This window comes from Cavia porcellus, unplaced genomic scaffold (assembly GCF_034190915.1).
Source record: "Cavia porcellus strain 051 isolate PalLab524CR breed Dunkin Hartley unplaced genomic scaffold, mCavPor4.1 scaffold_19, whole genome shotgun sequence".
In the NCBI taxonomy this organism is placed as follows: domain Eukaryota; kingdom Metazoa; phylum Chordata; class Mammalia; order Rodentia; family Caviidae; genus Cavia; species Cavia porcellus.
In genome coordinates this window covers 52,131,593-52,153,649 of record NW_026947502.1, presented here as the reverse complement: position 1 = coordinate 52,153,649, position 22,057 = coordinate 52,131,593, and the positions used below count along the sequence as shown (strand labels likewise).

Here is a 22,057-nt window from a genome sequence, read left to right as displayed (position 1 = left end):
TTCAAAAGCATGACTAAGAGAATAACCCAAAATATACAAAGAAGGAAATAAAATTAAAATATTATACAAGAAATGAACAGAAATAAAGACATTAAAACAGAAACAGGAGTAAAACAACAAGAATATGTAGAAAACAAATAGGAAAATTCAGCCTTATCACTAACTACATTAAATATAAATGGATAAAACACTCCTTTCAAAAGACAGAGATTGACAAGATGGATTAAAAATAAAAATATGATCCATATGTATGCCATTTTAAAGATATGTATTTTAGAATTAAAGAAGCAAGTATGCAGAATGTTAAGAGACAGAAAAAGTTATATCAAGCCAATAGTAACTACAGAAAAGCTAGAGTGGCTATACTCATATTAGGCAAAATAGATTTTAAGAAAAACATTAAAATGATAAGATCAATTCATCAATAAGATTGAACAGTTGTAAACATATGTGCAATTAATATGTGCACCAAACTAAAGGAAATCAAACCTGACAGAATTGAAGAAGGAAACAAACACCTCAACATTTTTAGAGACCTCAGTAATCTATTTTCAGTAATGGATAGAACAACTAGACGGCATATCAGCCAAGAGAGAAAAGAAAAGAACAAAACTTGAAAAATAAGAACAAACAAAAAAGTAAGCCTAATGAATCTTTACATTTCACCCAAGTAAAATACACATTCTCTTTAAGTACACAGGAGACATCCCCTAAAATAGACAAAAGTATTTGGATTAAAGAAAATATTCTGTAGATATACACACACTGGAATGCTAGCCATAAAGCAGAATGAGATCATGTTAACTGCAGCAAAATGGATGAAACTGGAGATCACCATGTTAAATAAAATAAATCACACTTAGAAAGACAAATATCACATGTTTTCTCTCCGATGCAAAATCTGGGGTTGGTAGGGAGATGACACTAAAAGCAGTACAGATTCAGGAGAACAGAAAGACTACAGGAGGTGAGATAAGTAAGGGGATAACAGAGAGGGTAAACACTATCAAAACACATCATTTGCAAGTATGACAGTGTCACAGTGGAACCCATTATTTTGGACAATATTCACTAATAATTATAATATTGACTCTTTAAATGATTGAAATCAGAGAAAGCATGTTCTTTGGTCCCAGTGGAATGACTCTAGAAATCAGTAAAGGAAGACAATATGGGAAACTCACAAATATGCAGAAATTAAAAAATACCCTTATATAAACAACAGGTCAAAGAAGAAATTCCACAGGAAGTCATAAAATGTTTTAAGATTAATTACAACAAAGACACAATATACCAAAATTTAGTGGATATAAGGAAAGTAGCAGTCAAAAGAAAAGCACAGCTATACATGTCTACAAAGAAGAAAACATCTCAAATCAATAACTGAAAGCTTTCAGTTTAAGATGTTAGAATAAAGAGCAAACTAAATGCCAAGCAAAAAAGAGAAAAGAATAAAAATTAGAGAAAAATTAAATTAAAAAAATACAAAATTAACAAAGTCAAAAGTCAGTTATTTGAAAACATGAATGAAATTGACAAGCCTTTTCCTATACTTACCAAGAAAAAAAGAGAGAAGACTCAAACTAAAATCAAGAATCAAAAATGGCACATGACTATTGATCTCCTACAAGTAAAAATAATTATAAGAAAATCTTAAGAACAATTTATATCAACAAATGAGAAATCCTAGAAGAGATGGGCAAATTCTAGAAGACATGAGCTACCAAAACTGCCCCACAAAGAAACAAAATCTAAACCGGTCTATAACAAAAATATTAATTTAATGATTTACAACCTTTCAACACAGAAAAGCCCAAGCCCAGAAAGTTTCCTGGTACAGTGTGTACACCAAATATTTAAAAAGGAAGTAACACCAATCTTTCCCAAACCCTTAGAAAAGGAGAATTAGAAGAATCATTTCCCAATTCATTCTATAAGGCCCATATTATCCTGACAATAAAACCAAAGACCCATCAAGCAAAAAAAGCCACATGCAAAGCAAAGTTGTTTGTGCACCATCAAGAAATTTCAAAGAAAACCAACAAATCAAAGAGTATATCTGACAAGGGTCTAGTAGCCAACTCTTCCAACTCAAGAAGAAAAGACAACCTAATTTAAAAATGGGCCAGTGTTTTAAATAAATATTTATACAGAGATTCTGTATGCAGTGGCCAATAAGCACATACAAATGCCCACCACCATTGGTCATTAGGTAAATGAAAATCAGAACCACAACAAAATGCTACTTCACATTCCTTAGGAAAGCTACCATTAGAACATGGAAAGCAGCAAGGATGTGGAGAAATTAGAACCATCCTAAATCGTTGGTGTAGATGTAAAATAACACAACTCCTTTGCAAAACAACTTGGAATGTCCTCAAAAATGTAAGCATAAGTACTATATAACCCAGCAATCCCATTCCTAGACATACAAAATAAATAGAAAATAAATGGTTACTGTCATGGTTTATGTCAGTGGCCCCCAGGGCTCATGCATTGGCATTATGCATCTGTGATTGGCTCATTGTATAGTGCTTGGATTAATGGTGTCAGTGCTACACCCACCTAGAGGTGGAGCCAGCATACAACGTAATGGCAGGAAGAAGGTGTGTCTTGCTCTCTTGCTGGTTTCTGCCTTGCTGTTTTGCAGCCTTGATGAACTGAGGCCCCGCCTTGGAGCCAATTGAGTATGGACTGAAATCTCCAAAAACTGTAAGAAATAAACCTTTCCTTTCCTAACTTTGGCATCAGGTATTTTGTCTCAGTGATCAGTAAAAAGTAACTAAAACAGTCACACAAGACACTTGGGCATGAATGTTCACAGAAGGTTGATTTGTAATTGCCAAAACTGAAAGTGACTCAAATGTCTACCAGCTAGTGAAGGGACAGCTGACTGTGGTGCACACATACCACAGAATGTTACGTAGCCATAACCAGAAATGAGATCTGAAAGGGTTACAACATGGACGAACTCTGCAAACATTAGACTCAAAAGTTACATATGCTATGATTTCATTGGTACTGCATGTTCAGAATGGGAAAACCCATGGAGAAAGAAAGAGGATTCGAAGTTCTTAGAGGTTTGGTGGGGACAGGAAATGAATGTTAGTGAATATAGGGTTTCATTGAGATATAAAAATGTTCTAAAATGCATGGTGGTGATCGATGCACATACTAAAAGCACTGCACTATTAAAAATGGTGAGTTTTATGGTGTATGAATCACCTCTTAACTTTTTTAAATGTCCAGATATTGCACTTGAGACATTTTGAGGAAAAAGGTACATTTTGATTCATTTTTACATGATAAATTTAAAATAGGTTAGAAATATTAAATGTAAAAAGTGAAATCATTAAAATTAGATCTTAATATACAAGATATACTAAGAAACTATAACATTTAAATATTGATAAGAGAATATTAAAATATAACCCTTTACATATCAGCATCATAACAAATAAATGAAAAGTAGATCAAGAGAAAATATTTATAGTATATATGACAATGGATTAATGTCTGGAAGGTATAAACAAATTAAGAAGGGACACTATCAATAGAGAAGTGGCAAAAGATGAAATATCTTCTTATTCACATTAGAGAAATACAGATATCCAATAAGCAGATGAGGATTTTTAAATTTATATATTTATTTTCTTATTTTAGGCAGGGTCCCACTATGTAGTTCAAGTTGGCCTTGAACTCACTATGTCACCCACTACGTTGGCCTCAAAATCATGGCAATCCTCCTGCCTCAGCCTTCTGAGTGGTGGGATTACAGGCGGGCAACATCACGCCCAACAAACACCTGAAATTCTTATGCAAGCTCAGTAATAATAGGTGAACTGAAAAATAAACCAATAACTAGACAACACTGTATTCATATCTTTAAAAGATATTTTATATAGAGTGTTAATGAAATTGTAGAGAAATGGACACTGGCACAGGCCACCAGGTGCAAGCATAAATTGATAGAATCCTTTTTGGGAAGAATTCGGCAGTGCATTCAAACACGCACATATTTAAACCTAGGAATCCCGTTTTGAAATAGAACCTTAGACAAAGCTGAGTACATGCACACAAAATGAAATATAGAAGGATGCTCACTGTAGCCAGGGTATAGCAAATGCTGGAACGCCCCCTCACCCCACCTCAAATGTCCATCTGGTTAGAAAAGTTAGTCCACAGTAATTCCACATCATAGCTAGCCACCCCCGTCCTAGGTAGTAAGGTAATTTCTAGGAAGAAGTTAGTTTTCTAAACAATACTTATAGTATGATCCCACTGATAGAAAGCAAATGAAATGAAATGGATTTATGTATACCAAAGTGTTAACTACCACCATTTTTAGTAAAGAGACTAGGTTAGAAAGATTTGAAGGTAACTTTCACTACTGAATTTATACATCACTGTTTTGTTTGAGGTTTTATAAAAATTAGCATAAAATTTCATAAAATGTCAACTTTAAAAGTATGCTTATTATTTATGATACACTATTTAAACCTAATTTAAATCTTGACTTCAAAGAAAATTCTTACCTTCCAAATTTTCAATTTTTTCAATGTTGTTTAGAGCTAAATTCAAATATTCAAGTTTCTTGAGTTTGCTAACATTTTCTGAAACATACAAATAATGTAGTTAACCTCCAAAATAAAGATTAAAGATTTTAATATAATTACTATAAAATGACAAATACTCACTAAGGAATACTTTGTAATTATCAAAATCTCACTACTTTTCAAGTCTTACCTGTACGTGAACCATGCAACACCCACATCTCCCTCCATCTTTCCTAGTGGAACCTAGATTTGCTTATGTCTCCAGTTAGCCCCGACTCTGAGGGTGGAGTTGGCTTACCCAATGGGGTGAGTCCCTGGACATCCCACCTCTCTTGCTAGCAAAGGCTCTGGAACTTAAGCCTAAGCCAAGCAGCCCCTGGAAGTCCCCTAGCAACCACGTGCTACAGGGCTCACCCATGGAGGACCCCAATCAGATAAAGGAAAGATCTATAGTCTACACTTGGGGATATCTTATCTCTTTTTCCTTTTAGGTGTTAATAAGCTTGGAAGTCCAATTCCTACCAGCACTCACAGGGAATCAGCTGTCGGATAAAGCCCACACTGGCTGGTGAAGCAGACAAGAAGGAATCAAACAATCCTGGAGTCTGCTATATCTCTAAATTTGGAATTGGGTAAAATAGTAGCCTTTCTTACTGTTAAGCCACATTCTTTTGTGCAAAGTCAAAATCAGCCTGATAAAAGATTGTCTTTTTTAATGAATCTGAACGTTCATATGGAGAAACAACATGAAGCAGGACTTTTTAGAAAAAGCTAAAAATAAGATTTAGTTCACATTGTTGATTGCTTACTGTGTGCCATATGATGTTTTTGCACATATTATTTTATCCTCATAATAACCTCGTGAAGTAAAATCCATTGTCTCCTTTTACAAATGAGCATACAATACCAAGGCACAGAGAGCCCACTTCCCCAAGGTTAAATGGTAAAGCCAGAAAGTTGGACTCTGGAGCTTGGCACTGAATCATTACATTGCATGTACCTTGAAAGAAAGAAAGAAAGTCCTTTGTCATATAACATGAAAGATAGTGCTTCTGCTGAGGAATGTGTTTTGGGGTCAGCCTCACTTAAACAATGCCTCTCTTGTCCACTTCTCAAGGATGTTATGCACGTCAAGCATCATAACATATTACCACCACCTCACTGCCATTAACAGCTCATCTAACATGCATGAAATATGTATTTGTTCCACATACATGAGAATAACTGTTCAGCCCTCAAGTTCTCAGTCTACTGATTCCTTAAGATAAGGATTTGGGGATAAATTCAAGTTGTGGAGATAAATTATTCAAGTAATACTACTGTTTACAAAAGGTTCTTTGGCAACATCTGAGCATTCAATCATCAACAGATTTGGAGGTTTCTTTCCGCCAAGAATTAGAAGAGACAGAATGTCTAGTCTGCATCCTACAGGAAAATATTCAAAATTATCACTGTGAAAACTGCCAGTCCCTAATAAAAACCTGTGCAAAACAGAATTCCCTTTCCCTGTCTTTGTTACATGTACAGCCCTCGAAAGGCTACAGAGTCATCTGGTAGAAATAAGATTTTTTTCTGAGAAAATTGCCTCCATCACCCAAAGAAGCAAAGAGCCAAATTGGTCACAAGGGGGAAAAAACACTCCTTATATAAAAATGTCCAGGTCCTCTGGGGCAACAGAAAGGGCGCCTGAGAGCTGTAGCCCACAGCTTTCTGCACGCGGTTGTCACCCACTGACACAAACAGGATATCCCATTTTGAGGGACCCAAATCCTTTCCCAGGTAGAAGAACTCTGTGAGCCCCAGTTTTGTGAGCTCCATCAGGAAGAAGCTGCAAAGGGACCTGAGGCGCCCACCCCCACCCTACCTCCATGCTTTCCTGGACCCCAGATGGTCCGGCACTGGCAGGCCTGCTGAGCAGAGCCTTCCTCTGCATTCCATCTGCATCTCCCAGGGAGGCACACAGCATAGAAAACACAATTGTTCTGCGAGTTTCTACCTCAGACAGCAAGTCTGAAGCTGAGAGAAGTAGTCTGACTTACTAAATAAATTCCTAACTGCTTATGGGTGGCGAGCTCTGAAAAATCCCATTATTAGACTTTAAACGTGTTTAATTTAAGAATACTTTGGAAGAAAAATTTAAACTTCCTCCCAGCTCTGAAAAGCATGAAATGCTATGCTACTAATTAGTAATTGTGATGGACCCAGCTGTGGAGATTAAAATTTGGGGAACTCTTTTAGATGTGTACAATTAGGACTGTTCTTCAATGCTCTGTGCATAAAAGCTGGTGGTTTTCTATAACAGCCTTTTTAATTGAACAATGTGCCAGAGTTTCTAATTTCTGGTAAACTAGAAGATGCTGAAAATAATTATCTGAAGAAATAAGCAAATTTAGGCTTGCTACAACCCTGGAGCCAGCAACCATACCACTTGGGGTTTCTCAATCTCAGCAACACTCACATTTGGGGCTGAATAATTCTTTCTTCTGGGGAGCTGTCTGTCCTATACCGTATATGATGGTGAGCAGTATTCCTGGCCTCTACACACCAGATGCCAGTAGCACACACAATCCACCACATACCCATCGGTGACAACTAATAACGTCCCCAGACTTTGCCAAGGGCTCTTTCTTGAGAACCACTGTGCATCAACATAGGAAATTAACTACAACCCTACAGGCGTACCTCTGGGCTCCAGGGCCAGGGCACACAGGCTCTCTAGTCCACAGCTGACTCCAGCCCTTCTTTTCCAACTCTCTTCACTCTCCCTCCTGCTCCTACCTTCCCTCTGCCAGTGCGGGGCACTCTGGGGTAATGAGAACATTAATAACAACAGCACCTGGCTTCAGTCTAACGAGCACCTCTTTTGTGGTGAGTACAACATGACACACACTGTTTCGTGTACCTTTCACACCAATACATGCTACCGGCCTTGTTTTATAGACGATAACCCTAAAACTCAGGCTAGCTAACCGACTTGTCTAACTTCACACAGCTGATATGCGGCAGAGTTCACAGCCACGTCTACCTGAGGCCAGAGCCCAACCTTGCTTTCACAATACCATTAACCTCTACTGTGGCTTTTCCAAGCATCAGTAGTGCTCACCTCTTTTCACACGGTAGGGCCTCCATTAAACTGACTGCAGTGTTCCCTTCCCTGTGATGCTTACTTAATTACTGTGTGGGTGTGAGAGGGCTAAGGGTGAAGACCAATTTATCTCAGAGATAAACTGGAAAAGAAACTGAGCATATTCAGTCCTATCTCTGGGTACCAGCATCTTCCTTACAGCAAAGAGCACATGGTTTCAACAAAGGTCCACTGGGTTGCTATGGTCTAGTTTATTACAGTAAAAGTGAGCCCACTTGGCTGCACATCCAAGCCACGCAGCTCAGAGAGGTGAATCAGTTATAATTTAGTATTTGATCTTCATCCACCTGACTCCTGCACTTTATTCCCATTCTCATGTAGAACTTCTTCAGTACCTAGTGCTGAGCACAATGCCTTGGAAGCAAACGGTATGGAACAGTTACAGTCCATGATGGCCTAGTAAAGGATTGGTTAATTCCCACTGAATCCTTCCAGTTTTGTAGATTGATATAAAATCAGATGCATGAATTACATTCTCCTCCCTTTCAAACTTACAAAAAGCTGGTCAACTAATATATTCCTTGCATCCAACTAATTCCCTAGTTTGATGGAGATTTTGTAGGGCAGCAGGAGTACTCACAGAAAGGATCAGGGAAATGTTACACATACAATCACTGAGAGAAGCTTGGGTCTGTTTTCCCACATCATCATTTCCAGCTATGGTCTCCATCTAACACTGCATTTTGTGAAATTCTCCTATACCCAGTAAGAATAAAGTTTCAACACTTACCAATTTTCCCAATAAGGTTATTTTGAAGATAGAGAATTTTTAAATCCCGGCACCATTTGTCAATATGTTCTAGTCTTTCTATTTCTTGCTGATGCAAGGAAAGTTCCTCCAGGGAAAAAATTACACAGTCATTGTGTTCAGCATTCCGTCTAATAAGATCTTCTGTGACTGAAAGAAAATTTGCTGCATATTACATTTCTATCCCCATTGTTCATCATCTGGTTATTATGCTATTAATATGCTAGATTTTATTCACAGCTACACATCAGTTCTCCAAGCCCAAGTGATTTCCAAAAGGAAAGAGATCAGAAAAATGCTACCTTCTTCTGCAGTTCTGTACACGATGTAAGTCAAAGGGGAAAAAGGGGATATCTTAAGTCTTGTATTTGCATGCATGGGGTCTATATACATTTGCTGACTGAAGACACTGATAGCTAATGGCAATAAGAATGTTGGTACAGATTCTTGTGGTACCATGTTAAAGTGGGTGAGATTCACTCTCTGATCTGAGAAAGATTAACTTTCACTGGATATACAGTCTGCCTGACAGAGGACAGAAATACGAAAACATCTCCCACTATTCAGTAAGGAAATTTCATTCTTTAATTCATTTAACCAATATTTATTAACTATAATTTAAGAGAAAAGAAAGGAATGCCCTAGGTCTTAGATTAAAGTCTTACAAAGCAACCAATACTTGTTCTGTCTTCAGGAAGAATGAAAAAGCTTCTCATATTAGGAGCAGACAGAGTGCTCCTCCCTGCTAATGTGTTCCTTGCATCTAACTAATTCCCCAGGGTTAACATGAACAGTATGTAGCATTGGGCTGCCCAAGTAAGACTATGTAATGACAATGGCACTAAGACACAAGGGACAATGTCATAGTCTACTGTTAGAGCCAGGGGCAAAATCATGAACCAACATGGCAAAATGATAGACCATTTGCAAATAAAAACAGGATCAAGAGGTGGAGGGAGAAGAGAGGGGAGGGAGGGAGGTATTAAGATGTGTTATGTGCATGTGTGAACAATCCATGATGAATGCCATCATTGTGCACTGCAAACACCACCATTAAAAATAAAATGCACCAAAATCAAAGGGACAGAGACACTTGAAAAATCCTATCCCTTCAAATGCTTTTAGATTACTGACATATTTAAATCCATGCATTTTAAGTAGAATGTGAAAATACCACACATCTACCCCAGGAGTTAATAAAGGCTCATTCACTGTCATTTAGGAGATGCCAGGAACTATTCTAAATGCATTATATGCTCCGAAGTACAAATACATAGTTATTACTTGCATTTATTTGATGAGGAATTGAAACACAGAGTTTCAGTAACTTGCCTGGGTCTTGGCAGTGAGCTGGAGCCAGGTTTTAAATCTATCGCCCAGCACCTTAGTTCTTAACTACTATGCTACGCCACCTCAAACAGGAGCAAAGGAGAGTCACTGGAGGTTTTCTGGGGTTCCCAAATGTGCATATTCATCCAGCTGAGACAAGCTCTTCACAGCACTGTTGGCTGCTTCTGTTTCTGATACATCTTTAAAAATGCAGCCTACCTTTTTTCTATATGTAAAACATATATGAATTTGATTATTTGTGTGCAGTTAGCTGAACTCTGATACTTCTGATTGTGGGAGATAAGGTTGCTTCCAAAGACAGTTCTTTAAAAGAGAGATAAGGGAAATGTGGAGACCCAGAAATTAAAATACCACATATGAGAAATATTCTTGTGGTTCTAAGCTTTGGCTCAGCTGACAGGCAGACATGGCTGCAAACCCATTCATGGAAAGGGGAGGTCAAAGTGGCTTAAAAGGAGGTTAAAAAGGCAGCGACACTACCCCTAGTGCTCTGATGCTTGATATCTCTGGAATGTTACTACTAGTTTGTAGTACAGCTTTCATAGACTGATCTGTTCAAGGAAAAGAAAACAAATAAACAACTTCTTGAAAACCAAGGCTGAAAGAAATTACCCCTCTCCCACACACAGTGGTTTGTTCTGATATTATGAATCCACCAACAACAAATTAATGGGAACAACCGATTGGAGTATAGACAAAGCTGCTATATAAACTAAAAAGAATTAATTCTGTGTAACTTATCTACAAAATATTCTCTTAGAAAAGATGCAAGATGGATCAAGTGATGAGATAGCATGACCAATATTATTTGCACTACCTTAACTAAATGTGAGAGTTAAAACTTCACAAACCCAAAGAGCAGGTAAGTGTACATTGGAGGCTTTGCTGCCCTTAGACCTGGAGTCCATGGGGCCAGGAGGATGTGCTTATTGAGAAATTATGTGTCCTTTCTTCTGAGGCTCACTGCTCAAAGGCCCCCAAGTCAGTCCCCAAGATTCTCACTGGCCACTTATCCAGGTTCATTCCCAAAGACAAACTGTACCATTGGGTGCACATCCCCACACTCAGTGTGTCCAAAGAACAGTTGCTTGCCAGGGATATGGGCCAATTGGATGTATAATCTGGGGTATCCTCCTTATACATGAGCACAGCAGACCAGAACATAGCCAGTGATGGGAAAGGGTGTAACTGAGGGGCAGAGGAGCAGTTATATACAAAGTTATACCGAAAGATTTTAAGGAAAGAGACACTATGGTAACTACTATTATGTCAAGATTATCTTGTGGTGAAACACTATTTTGTTTAAAGGCTATGTTTTGACCTGCACTGTTTTGTTGTTATGCCCTCTTTTTTATCTCATTCTCCTTTTTATTATCTACTTTTTCATTTTTATCCATTTAATTAAGGGAAAAATAAATAAAAAATAGCAGGATATATTATAGTAACCCACTTTGATTTCCTATTAACTTGATTTGAAACTCTGTATTGCTCTCACCATCTTGTTTTGACTGATTTTCCTCTATTCTGTTATGCTAGAAAGTACCAAGTTTGAAATTATAGGCAACAACTATGAAGACAATAAGATTCATTGTGACACCCATTCTGGTTTACTATTATCTTCTTTTGAAGTCCTCTAATGTCTCCAATGTTTTGGTTTTATTGGTCTTATTGTTTATTGGTTTGTTCAATGTTATTATACCTGATGATATAGACAATTCTTTTTAAGATAACAAGAGGCATTATGGTAACCATTGTTGATCACCTTGTATTTTGTTTTTACATTATGTATTATGTCCATCCTTTTGATTTGACTGACTCTGTCCTGGTATGTCACATTTGGTTTTACTTTCTTCAAAAAAAAAAAAAAAAGTAATAAGAACTGTGGGAGTAATAAAACCCAAAATGTGTAATTGTCATTGTACAAAAGAAAGGAAAAGAAAGTTCTCTAAAAGATATAACTGCATATATATTTAAGTGTATAAGATAGATAACCATATTACTGAGTTTTGTTGGATCATTGAACAAAACTGTTTGCAGTCTCACTGTTTGAAAGTCCCCTCTATATGCTCTAATTTTCTAACTTCAACAACTATTTCTAAGATGACAATATGTAATTAACTAGTGATTTCCTACTGTTTATTTTTTCTGAAATTCTGTATAACTTGTACCCTTTTTCTGGTTTTTTTTTTTTCTCCTTAAATAAAATTTTAAAAAAAGAAAAGAAAAGAAACAGGAGGTGGATCCCCAGGACTCAGAAAGGATCTGAAGGGAAAACTGGAGCTCACAGAGAAACTGAAGAGATAGACCACAATACAATGAAATGAAGGGACGACCTGCGCTTTCTCCCTGGCTCTTAGCTTGTGAGAGAAAGGAAGGTTGAATCTAGACACATAGTGACAGTGGGCAACCCCAGAGGCCCACTGGGAAAAAATGCACCAGTATAACACAGCTGAGGACTCTGTGCATTGCAACACCTGGTGAGTGACTCCAGTTCAAGCATCTGCCATATCCCCTGGAGAAGGTGTCTGGTTAGATGCCATTTTAGGGAGGGGCTAACTAAACTTGGGCCTCACAGCAGCCATGGCCTTATCTCAGCACACACAGCTTTAAATCTCACAGTCACTGAGTGAGGGACAACCACGGGAGAGGCCCATGGTCAGGGAGCCATAGTCATGCTGGCAAAAGACACCCAGCATACTACAAGCTCAATGACGCATCCCCAGTCCCATGATCCAAGGCCAGGTTCAGCCTGAATTTCTGCAGATTTGAAAGCACCAGAACTGGCATCAACCACTAATCCTACTGCCAGCTTGCTGGGATTGTTCGGCATGGATCTGGGCTCTGACTCTCTCCCTTACCAGTGAGAGCAGAATCACACCTTGAATTGAACACATGCACAAAATAGTAGACCATACAAGGTAACTACACACTTGAAATCACAGAGAAATTTCTTTTTTTTCTTTCCTGGTTGTGTTTTTTTGATTGCTTGTTTTGTTGTTTTGTCCTAGTATGACCTTTATTATTTTTTGGCTTTTAGTTTTGTTTTGTTCTTATTTTGGTTTTCTCTTTCTTTCCTTCTCTCCTATCTTCTTAACCAGTTTCCTAGGGCTTGGGTATTCTTCCTCTGTACTTCAGTCTTACTTTTAATTAGTTTTTCTCCTTTTTTATCTCCTTTTTTTCTTCTTTTCTCTTTTAAATTTTCTCCCTTAAGTTAAAATTGCTCTATGGAGTGGTTATTTACTGTATATAATTTTCTGATTTTTTTCTTAGATTTTATTATATAACTACAAATTTTGTACCTAGAGAAAAGGTGGAAAATTATTAGTTATCACAGTTCAGCATTTTCCAGTCTGCATTTGATGCTATTGTTATTACTAATTTTACTACTTTACCCAATGTTACATATTGTTATGATCAACTGATCTTCCTTGTAAGCCAATACCTAGATTGTCTGTGGGTCATGAATAATACCACAGCCCAGTACACAAGAACAGGCTGCTAGACCCAAATAGCCTGCAACTTTCATCCCTAATAAACAGAAGAGTCAAGGTCCTGGCCTAGGACAGACTCAAAGGCCAAAGCCCAGCTTTTCCTAGAAGACATCTCTGAAAAGTAGTAATTTTCTTGAGGTTTTGATACTACTAATAAAGCTATGTACCATAAGTAATTTACAAGCCTCGATGCAGAAAAAAATTAACAAAAAATAGAAAAATGAGAAAACACAGAAGCAAGATGCAACCAATAATCCCAACTTGCCCAAGGCAAATCCAGTGGCAATGAAGTGGAAGAAAACAAATCCACCCAGCTGAACATACTGAAATGGTAATACAAGCAACAAAACAGATAACTTCAATTACCTGGCAAAACTAAAACAGAAACAATTACACAGATAATTAAAGACTTGATGACCATAATGAAAGAAATGGATAGTGAATCTACAGTATATATAGATTTAAAGAGAGAGGGAAAAAAGACATTTCAGAAAGACAGGGAAACTATGAATATCTAACAAAGAACTGAATGCTACGAAACGCATTCAAATAGCTATCCAGGAGACTAAAAATTTACACAACAGAATAAACCAATGTAAAGACAGAATATCAGATTTAGAACAAACAGTTATGGCTAGAAATCATCAAATGAAAGACTTCTTTAAAAATAGCAAGGGACCACAAAAATCAGTCCAATAGCTACCGAACAATGCAAAGAAAAATAATATGAGAATAATTGAAATCAGTGAAAAACCAGAAGCTAGCACAGGGACATAAAACAACATTTTAACAAATGTAATAGCAGACAATTTCCAAACATGGGAAACAATTTGGCATACAGAGAAGTGAACCCTATAGAACCCCAAATAGCCATGATAAGAAGACAGCTAAACCAAGACATTACAGTAGTCAAGGTTTCAGAAATTCAACACAAGACTAGACGAAAAAAGCAGTTAGAAAAAAATCAAAAACTGTAACTTAAAATATTATATAAAATAGACAAACCTTCAGCCAACCTTATGAAAGAAACAACGAATGAAAAAAAAAGGACCAAAACCCATTTAGAAATGGAAAAGTTGAAATCAAAATATTTCCTGTAGAAATGCAGATCATCAGTACTTAAAAGAACTTGTACTCTAATAAGGCTGGAAACTCAGAAGACATGGACAGATTTTTGGATATATTTAAATTACCAAAGCTCCATCCCAAAGATATAAAAATTCTAAATAAGCATGTATCAGTCAATGAAATCAAAGAAGTAATTTAAAAAACTACCAACAAAGAAAAGTCTAGGTTTGGATGAATTACTAAGAATTCTACAAGAACTTTAAACAAGATATGATGATGATGTCACTGCTCCTCGAACTTTTTAACAGAATTAGAAGGAAAGTAACACTCCTAGTCATTCCTGGGAGCAAGCATTACCCTGATACCAAAACCACAGAAGAATTCACCCAAAAAAAGAGGACTATGGACTAATCTCCTTAGTGATTATAGATGTGAATGTCCTCAATAAGATATTGGCAAACAGGATACAGAAAATTATCAAGCACATTATATACCATGAACAAATAGGATTAATTTCAGGGATGCAGGAATAGTTCAACATACACAAATTTATAAGTGTAATATACCACATTAACAAACCCAAGGAAAAAACCACAGGATCATCTCGATAAATGCAGGAAAAGCATTTGACAAATTCCAACATGCATTTATGATTTTAAAAATCCCTACAGAAGGGGCTGGGGATTTTGCTCAGCGGCATAAGTACCTGCCTTGCAAGCAGGCAGTCGTGAGTTCGATCCCTGGTACTGATAAAAATGAGAAAAAGACAAAAAAAAAAAAAAAAAAAAGAAATCCCTACAGAAAATTGGATTAAAAGGTTTTATATCAAGTTAATAAAAGCCATTGTCAAAAACAAACAACCAATATCATACTCAATGGTCAAAAACTGAAAACTTTCACTCTAAAATCAGGAACAAAGATGTCCTGTTCAATACCATTCTCAAGATACTTCTCAGACAGAGGACTAACAACTAGAATATATGAAAACTTATAAAAAATCAGACCCCTCAATTTAAAGACAGGGCATCTCAAATGAACAGATACTTCTCAGATGACGAAATACAAACATCAAACAAATACATAAGGAAAAAAAGTTCATCACTAGTCATTTAAGAAATACAAATTAAAGCAATGCTGAGGTTTTCTCCAGAAAGAATGGCTATCACCAAGAAATTAACTGATAATAAATACTGATAAGGCTGTGGCAGAAAAGGGTTATACCTTCATTTTTGAATGGAGTGCAAACTGATATAACATATGGAAATCAGTATAGAGATTCCTCAAAAAGAACTAAAACTAGAGGGTCCATTTGACCCACCTGTGCCTCTTCTGGATATCTTCCCAGAAGATTTAAAAGCACTGTAACCATGTGTACAGCAGCACAATTTATGAAAGCTGAATTTTGGAAAAGTCCATATGGCCATCAATACATGAATGGATAAAGATGTGGTATTTATGTAGATGAGGATAATAGTCTGCCATAAAGAAGGATAAAATTGAGGCATTTTTAGGTAAATGGATATATCTCAAAATCATAATGTTAAGGGAAATAAATCAGACATACAAGTTTAAATATCACACTGCTTCTCTTGCATGAGCAACCCAAAGAATAAAGAGGAGCAAAATGGGAAATGGAAAGAACACGTTGAGTGGGGAAGTAGAAAAAGGGAGAGGGAAGAGGGGGGAAAGAAATGGGCTTTTCAAATAATAATGGAAGAGAAAAAATGAAAACAAAGCTTCTGTAAAAGAAAGGAAAGGGGGCAGAAGGGAGGGAAGTAGAATGGGAAAAAAGAATTCAATTATGTACAGATACAAATCCCCTGTGATAAATGTGATTATTATGCATGGCAAATATGTATTAATAAAAATAAGCTTTTTAAAATAGGCATCTATCATGGGCTTCTCCAGCTCTACAGTCCTAAAGGCTTTCCAATTGGTCTTTGAAGATTTACAGGGTTGATGAAATTCCTACTGCTACAGAATATCTTTCCATATTCTCCTGTCATGTTTCTTAAAATTTAAAATCTATTTTCATCATGCTATTATATGTGTAAAACTGACCACTTGTAATCAATTATAATAGGTATGTAGATAATAGGAATTATATTGATCAGCATTTCCCAGTCATGATGATTACGATGAAAATCACTATTAAAGGAGGTGGGAATGAGGGCCATTCCTTTATCATTAATGACTAATTCATAATACACACATGCACCCTATTCAAAACACACACACACACACACACACACACACACACACACACACACACACACACAAGAGGGGGACTCAACAGTCATTCAGCACAATAGGAAACGTGCCCAAAAATAAGTTATGCAGAAGTAGGACAGATTTTTTTAAATGGAGAATCACTGGTAGCAACACAGACTGTGACATTAAATTTCCCAATGGCCCTTTCCTGAATTGTGCTATAGGAAGAAAACAGCTCTGTGGCATGCTGTTGTATAGCACTTAAGAAATTTGTAACACAATACTGATTTATGTACAAAGGCAAACCTCAATGCAAAAAACACAGTTCTCATTAAGAAATGAGTAAGAACATCTATACAATGCATGGAGATTATAATGTTTGACATGTTTAAATGAGAAAGCCTTTTGCAGTTCTATATACAGTATTATCTAATTTAAAGCACTCTTTAACTTCAAAGAGCATTGTTCTGCTTTACAAGGTATCACTTTGAATAATGCACCATTGCACTTAATGTGCACTTTTAGGAATTTAAAAATCTTTTGGAAGTATTAATGTAATCATGAGACTTTCTAGAAATAGCATTATAATACCTGGCGGATGGTATAGACAAACATGTCAAGGTACTATGTGAAATGTTTCTTTCATTTCCTTATTTTAGAAAGTTTCAAGTAGTAAACCTCAGATAAAGAAGTGTCTGACCCTGGAAGGGGCTAACCAGTATTTGCATGAGTCGAGGAATTAGTGCTTGATGAGGGACATTGAAGGCTCTAATCTCAGGTATTTATCTTCACTTAAAGATGCTGCCAGGGGGATCCTAAGGTTTAACCAAACTGGTTAGTCAGCTTAGCTTTCTTTCCAGTTTCTTAGCACTGTTAAGTTCTTGATAATTTGAGTGCCATTAAGATAACTGCAGGACAAAGGATAGGAGGAAAAGTTTCTGAGATTAGAGGTTGTCTGGCTATTTTGACTTCTACAAAGCTTTTCCATGTACTCATCAGTGTCCTAAAACCTCTAATATTGACAATTTAATATTCATTTCTTCAAAGTTTTCATCAGGTTCTGTAAAAAGCTCTGTCGTTCTCACAGAGTAAGCTGAGTCAATAGATACTTTTAGCAGACTTGTCAGAATTTTCAAACATATTGAAAAATCTAGCAGACACATATATGAAATAGAGAGTTAGTAGAAATAAAGGAGTCACAAATAGGTGAAGCTTACCTCTTGAAGTATACAGGCTTTTTATCTTGTTACCATTATCAAAATAAACTTGTAAAGAAAATGCCTTTTCTTACCGAACCAGACTCATCATAAAGAACATTATTAGTAGTTATACTGTACCCTAAAATCCAATGATCCTTTTAGGGGCTATGAAGGAGAGTTACTATTTCACAAAGTAAGGCATTGATGTGCACAAAGGCAGAAATGGTCAGTGTCCTTAAGTCAGGGGAGAGAGGTCACAAGAGACTTCATTGAGGACCAGCCTGCGCTGAATTGTGAAATGGGAGTCAAAGTTTTCCAGATAAACAAATGAGCAGAGGGCATCCCAGGCTACCTTTGATGATACAATGTGCTGGCTGGCTTCTCAAAACTGCAAGATTAATTCCTCTAACTGTCGGGAGCTCTGCCAGCAGCCAACCGAAGCTGCTCATTTCTTTGGGAGCTGCCTGTGCTGAAGGGTAACATTTCATTCAAGGTCATATCCTTTCCCAGATAAGACCATTTTCAATGACCAGTTGATGTCAGGCTGTACAGGTACAGGCCTTCACCCAACTTGGGCAAATCAGAAAGTCCATTTCAAGTGTAGGGCTCCTGCGGTTGGCTAACTGGGGCCTTTATGAAAAAGTATCTCTGCCCAAATCCCCCTCTGATCTTACCTTGCCTTCTTCCCTAATATTCCCACTCCAAGAAGCTTTTCTGTTACACTTCCTGCATGCTAAAGTGGTCCACTAAAACAGATGTTAGTTGAGATTTGTGATTTGATTCAAATCTGCAGCTAGACTGGCAATGTGGACACCATTATGGTCAGCTGGTGGGACACAGAGAGTGCTTAGTCAGACACAGCTGTGCAATCATTAAGACTTTCACTGCTGTTGAGAAGAGATAGGATACAAGTGAAAGGGAATTCTCTAGCGAGCATGACTATCATGTATTACAGAAATATAGGGGGCCTATAAATTAAAAGACAGTTGTGCTGGGTGGTGGTAGCTAAACACAACTGATAAAGGAAAGCTTAAGATGCTACTTGGCTATTAAAAGCTAAACAGGGCCAGGTATGGTGATGCCCAACTATAATTCCAGCACTTTGGAATCCAGGAGGATACCAAATTCAAGCTCAGCCTGAGAAATTTAGGAACTTGGTGAGACATTAACTTTATTTTTTAAAGGGCTTGTTGAGAGGGCCCTGGGTTCAATCCTCAATACCGGGGGTGGCTAGGGGAGCTAAGTGTAAAACCAGAAGAGTGCACTGGTAGCATATAAATAAAGTTTTATTTATGAAACTAGAGAGTGAGAAAACTGAGGCATAGGACCAGACTTAACCATAACAGTAGCTGAAATTTTAGGTTCTGGACATGAAGTCATAGGATAAAATTTATCCTCACAGCTGAAAATAATTTAAATTCAAGACTAAATGCATGAAAGTAACATTTTGTGAAACACTGGGCATCAGAAAAATCAAAAGAAATGTTAGTATTTTGAACAGAATGAAAAAAAGCAAAACTAGAATATCAAAGTACTGGGATGCAGCTAAAAGGTTATTTGAAGGGTTAGCTCCCACTTTAAGAAACCAGGAAAAGAACAAAACAAAAATTAGCAGAAGAAAGTAAATAATAAAGATTAAAGCAAAAATCAAGTGAAAAGGAAGTAAAAAATAGAAAACCTTAAGATTTAGGGAAATATAATTGGTAAACTTCTATCCAGACCTAATAATCAAAAAGAAAAAAGACATAAGTTGCCAATATTAGAAATTACAAAGATGATATGATATATATATGTAGATAGATAGATAATAAAAGGATAATACAGAAATAGGACAAACCACTTTATGTCAATAAATTTAAGAACTTGTATTAAATGGATAAATCTCTTAAAAATGCAAATCACCAGTTTAGTCAGGGGATATGGAAAAGATGAAGAGCCCTCTACCTTTTAAAGTAACTGAGTATGTAGTTACAAATCTTTCCCCCCAAAATCTATGGCATACATGTGTCTCCACTGATAAATCCTACTAAGTATTTAAAGAAAAATAAAATGCTATGTACACACAAGGTAGAAACTGGAAGAGTTTCTAGAAACTGTAAGAGATCTTAGCGAGTAACAGGTCATTTATAGTGAAGCACTGGGGAAAGAGACTATTACAACAGTCCAGAGAACCTCTCCTTGCACCTGAATCTTTCAAACGTGTCCACCCTGCCTTGGATTTAGCATGGTATACTGTGGGATTCAGAGACTACCTTTGAGAATTCAGTTTCCAGTTCTTCCTCAGTCACCTCCATCTAAAAATGGATAATGTTAGCAAGTCCTCCTTCCTTTAAAAGGCTACAGGGAAGATGAACAGGAGAACACCTCTAAAGCATCTTGATTGGGCTTGGCACATAACAGATACTTGTGGGAAGAGTGGCTATTACGTTCCTGCTGCCAGGGCTTTGAAGTCTACCCTCTCCCACTTGATTTCCTGCCTGTCCAAGTTATTTCCATGCATAAAACTGTGGCTCTTTAGTGAATTGAAATCTTACAGATTTCTAATGTCTCAGGAGAACTCCAAAACCTGTATGATCCAATCCCTGCCTACCTTTTGCTCAAGTCTTCCATCTTTTTTTCCTGTCATTCACCTAGGTTCCAGGCAGTCACAGCTGACCACCAAGGGGTCTCGGGCTTTTTCCTGTCTAGGATCTCACAGGGACCCATTGTTTCTTTTCTGACTACACTGCTTCCTGAGACAAGCCTCTGCCTGCCCCAGGGATCAGGGCCCAGTCACACCTCTCCCACTAGGCCTCAATCATGACATTTGTAAGTGCTGGCCTTCTGCCCTAGGAAAGTGGCCACGTCTGCCTTATTGATCACTGTATTCCAATCCCTCGACCAAGCCAGGCACTTCTAAGCCTAATAAATCAATGATTTAATAAATGAAAGGTTGGAGATTCAGAGAATGACAGAGTGTAATCTACAAGAAAGTAAAGATGAGTAACAGCTCCCAGAGAAAATACCAGTACCTGGCTAAGAACGGGGGTTAGCGCTCCCTCCACTCCTCCCCTCCTGGTTGTCACCTAACCAGGTTAGAAACCCTATCCTCCGCACAGTATCTTGCAGAATATAACATTAACTATGGCACTCTTAAAACAAGTGATTAGTAAGGACTGTAGGAAACTGCCATTTGTGGAGTTCCATTTACTATGCCTGCTTCATTTTGGAGTTGAGGAAGAGGGTGGGGACAAAGGCACAGAGGCAGCAGGTGGAGGGAGGATTAACTTTTCCCCGTCAGAGTCAGTGCACTCAACTACCAGACAGCTCAGCCTCCCTGAATGGGTCTAGCGAGAGCTGCGGACCAAGGACAAGTGCAGGACACAGCTGGGTATGGAGGGCGCGGCCCCACCCAGCTCCGAGTGCCAGGCCAAGCCCCAGGCCCTCTTAGCCGCCTCCTTCATCTAGCCCAGGGCCTTTCCAGCCCTTCTTCTGAAGCCCATTTCACAGATGGGACCCTGGGCCTCTCCCGGAAGGTGAGGCTGCAGGGAGGACCTGGCATGGTTGGCTGTGCAGTGAGGGAGGCGCTCGACTGTGATGCACAGGGCGAGGGGCCGCGGTGTCCTAGGCAGGCAGCGAGAGTCCCCGGGGACTCGGCACGAAGCCGCGAGGGGACAAGGAAGTCGGGTTTGGGGTCGCTTACTCCAGCCCATGGCACCTTTCCTGTTCGCTGCCCTTGGAAGCCAGACCCAGGCTCCCGGGACTCCCTTCACCTCTGAGGCTGCCCCTTCGCGTCGGCTTCAGAATCTAGGAGTCATGGCAACGGGGACTCTACGGTGGCCGCGCAGGACCAAGCAACGCCGCATTTTCTGAACTCCAAGGGAAAACTGAGGCGAGACTCTGGAGAGGGACTGCGGATCTTTCCCAGTCCAAACCTAGCCTCCTCCACGTCGCTACTCTAGACCTTCCGCAGGCTGCTTCCCTCCCTCCTAATCCATCAATTCGCCAGCCTGGACGAAGAATCCTAGGGTACACTTACTTCTTGTGGGCTCTGCCTCCTGGTGCATTCCCAGGGCTTTTCACTTTTTTTGTTTTTTCCTTTTTTCCGTCTGTATTTTATTTAACATGTCCTGAGCCAACAGATTTGGATTTAGTCTCTACTGTATTTTCTAGCTGTGTAACCTTAAACTTTGTTGGCTTCTATCTCCATGTAAGATGAGTAGTATTAACAGCCTCAAAAGAGCTTTGCAAATTTTAATGAGATAATTTGAATGAATAAGACACGTTAAAATCAGCATAAAAGTTGTCAT

General features: G+C 38.1%; 1 protein-coding gene across 7 annotated transcripts in view; it reads right to left on the bottom strand.

Annotated features, from left to right (window-relative positions):
- Positions 1 to 21,637, bottom strand: part of Dnaaf11 (dynein axonemal assembly factor 11) — a 111,983-nt gene extending 90,346 nt beyond the window's left edge. For 2 of the 7 annotated variants that reach the window (XM_063231061.1, XM_063231060.1), the window contains exons 1-3: positions 21,451 to 21,585; positions 8,432 to 8,599; positions 4,536 to 4,613 (exon numbers count right to left, since the gene is read on the bottom strand). In XM_063231061.1, the coding sequence (XP_063087131.1) occupies positions 4,536 to 4,613; positions 8,432 to 8,599; positions 21,451 to 21,460 (256 nt within the window). In that variant the 5' untranslated portion in view covers positions 21,461 to 21,585. Of the gene's footprint in view, positions 1 to 4,535; positions 4,614 to 8,431; positions 8,600 to 21,450 lie in introns of all 7 variants that reach the window. The other 5 variants (XM_063231058.1, XM_063231059.1, XM_063231064.1 and 2 more) reach the window with 5 other exon arrangements.
- Between the last annotated feature and the right edge of the window lie 420 nt (positions 21,638 to 22,057).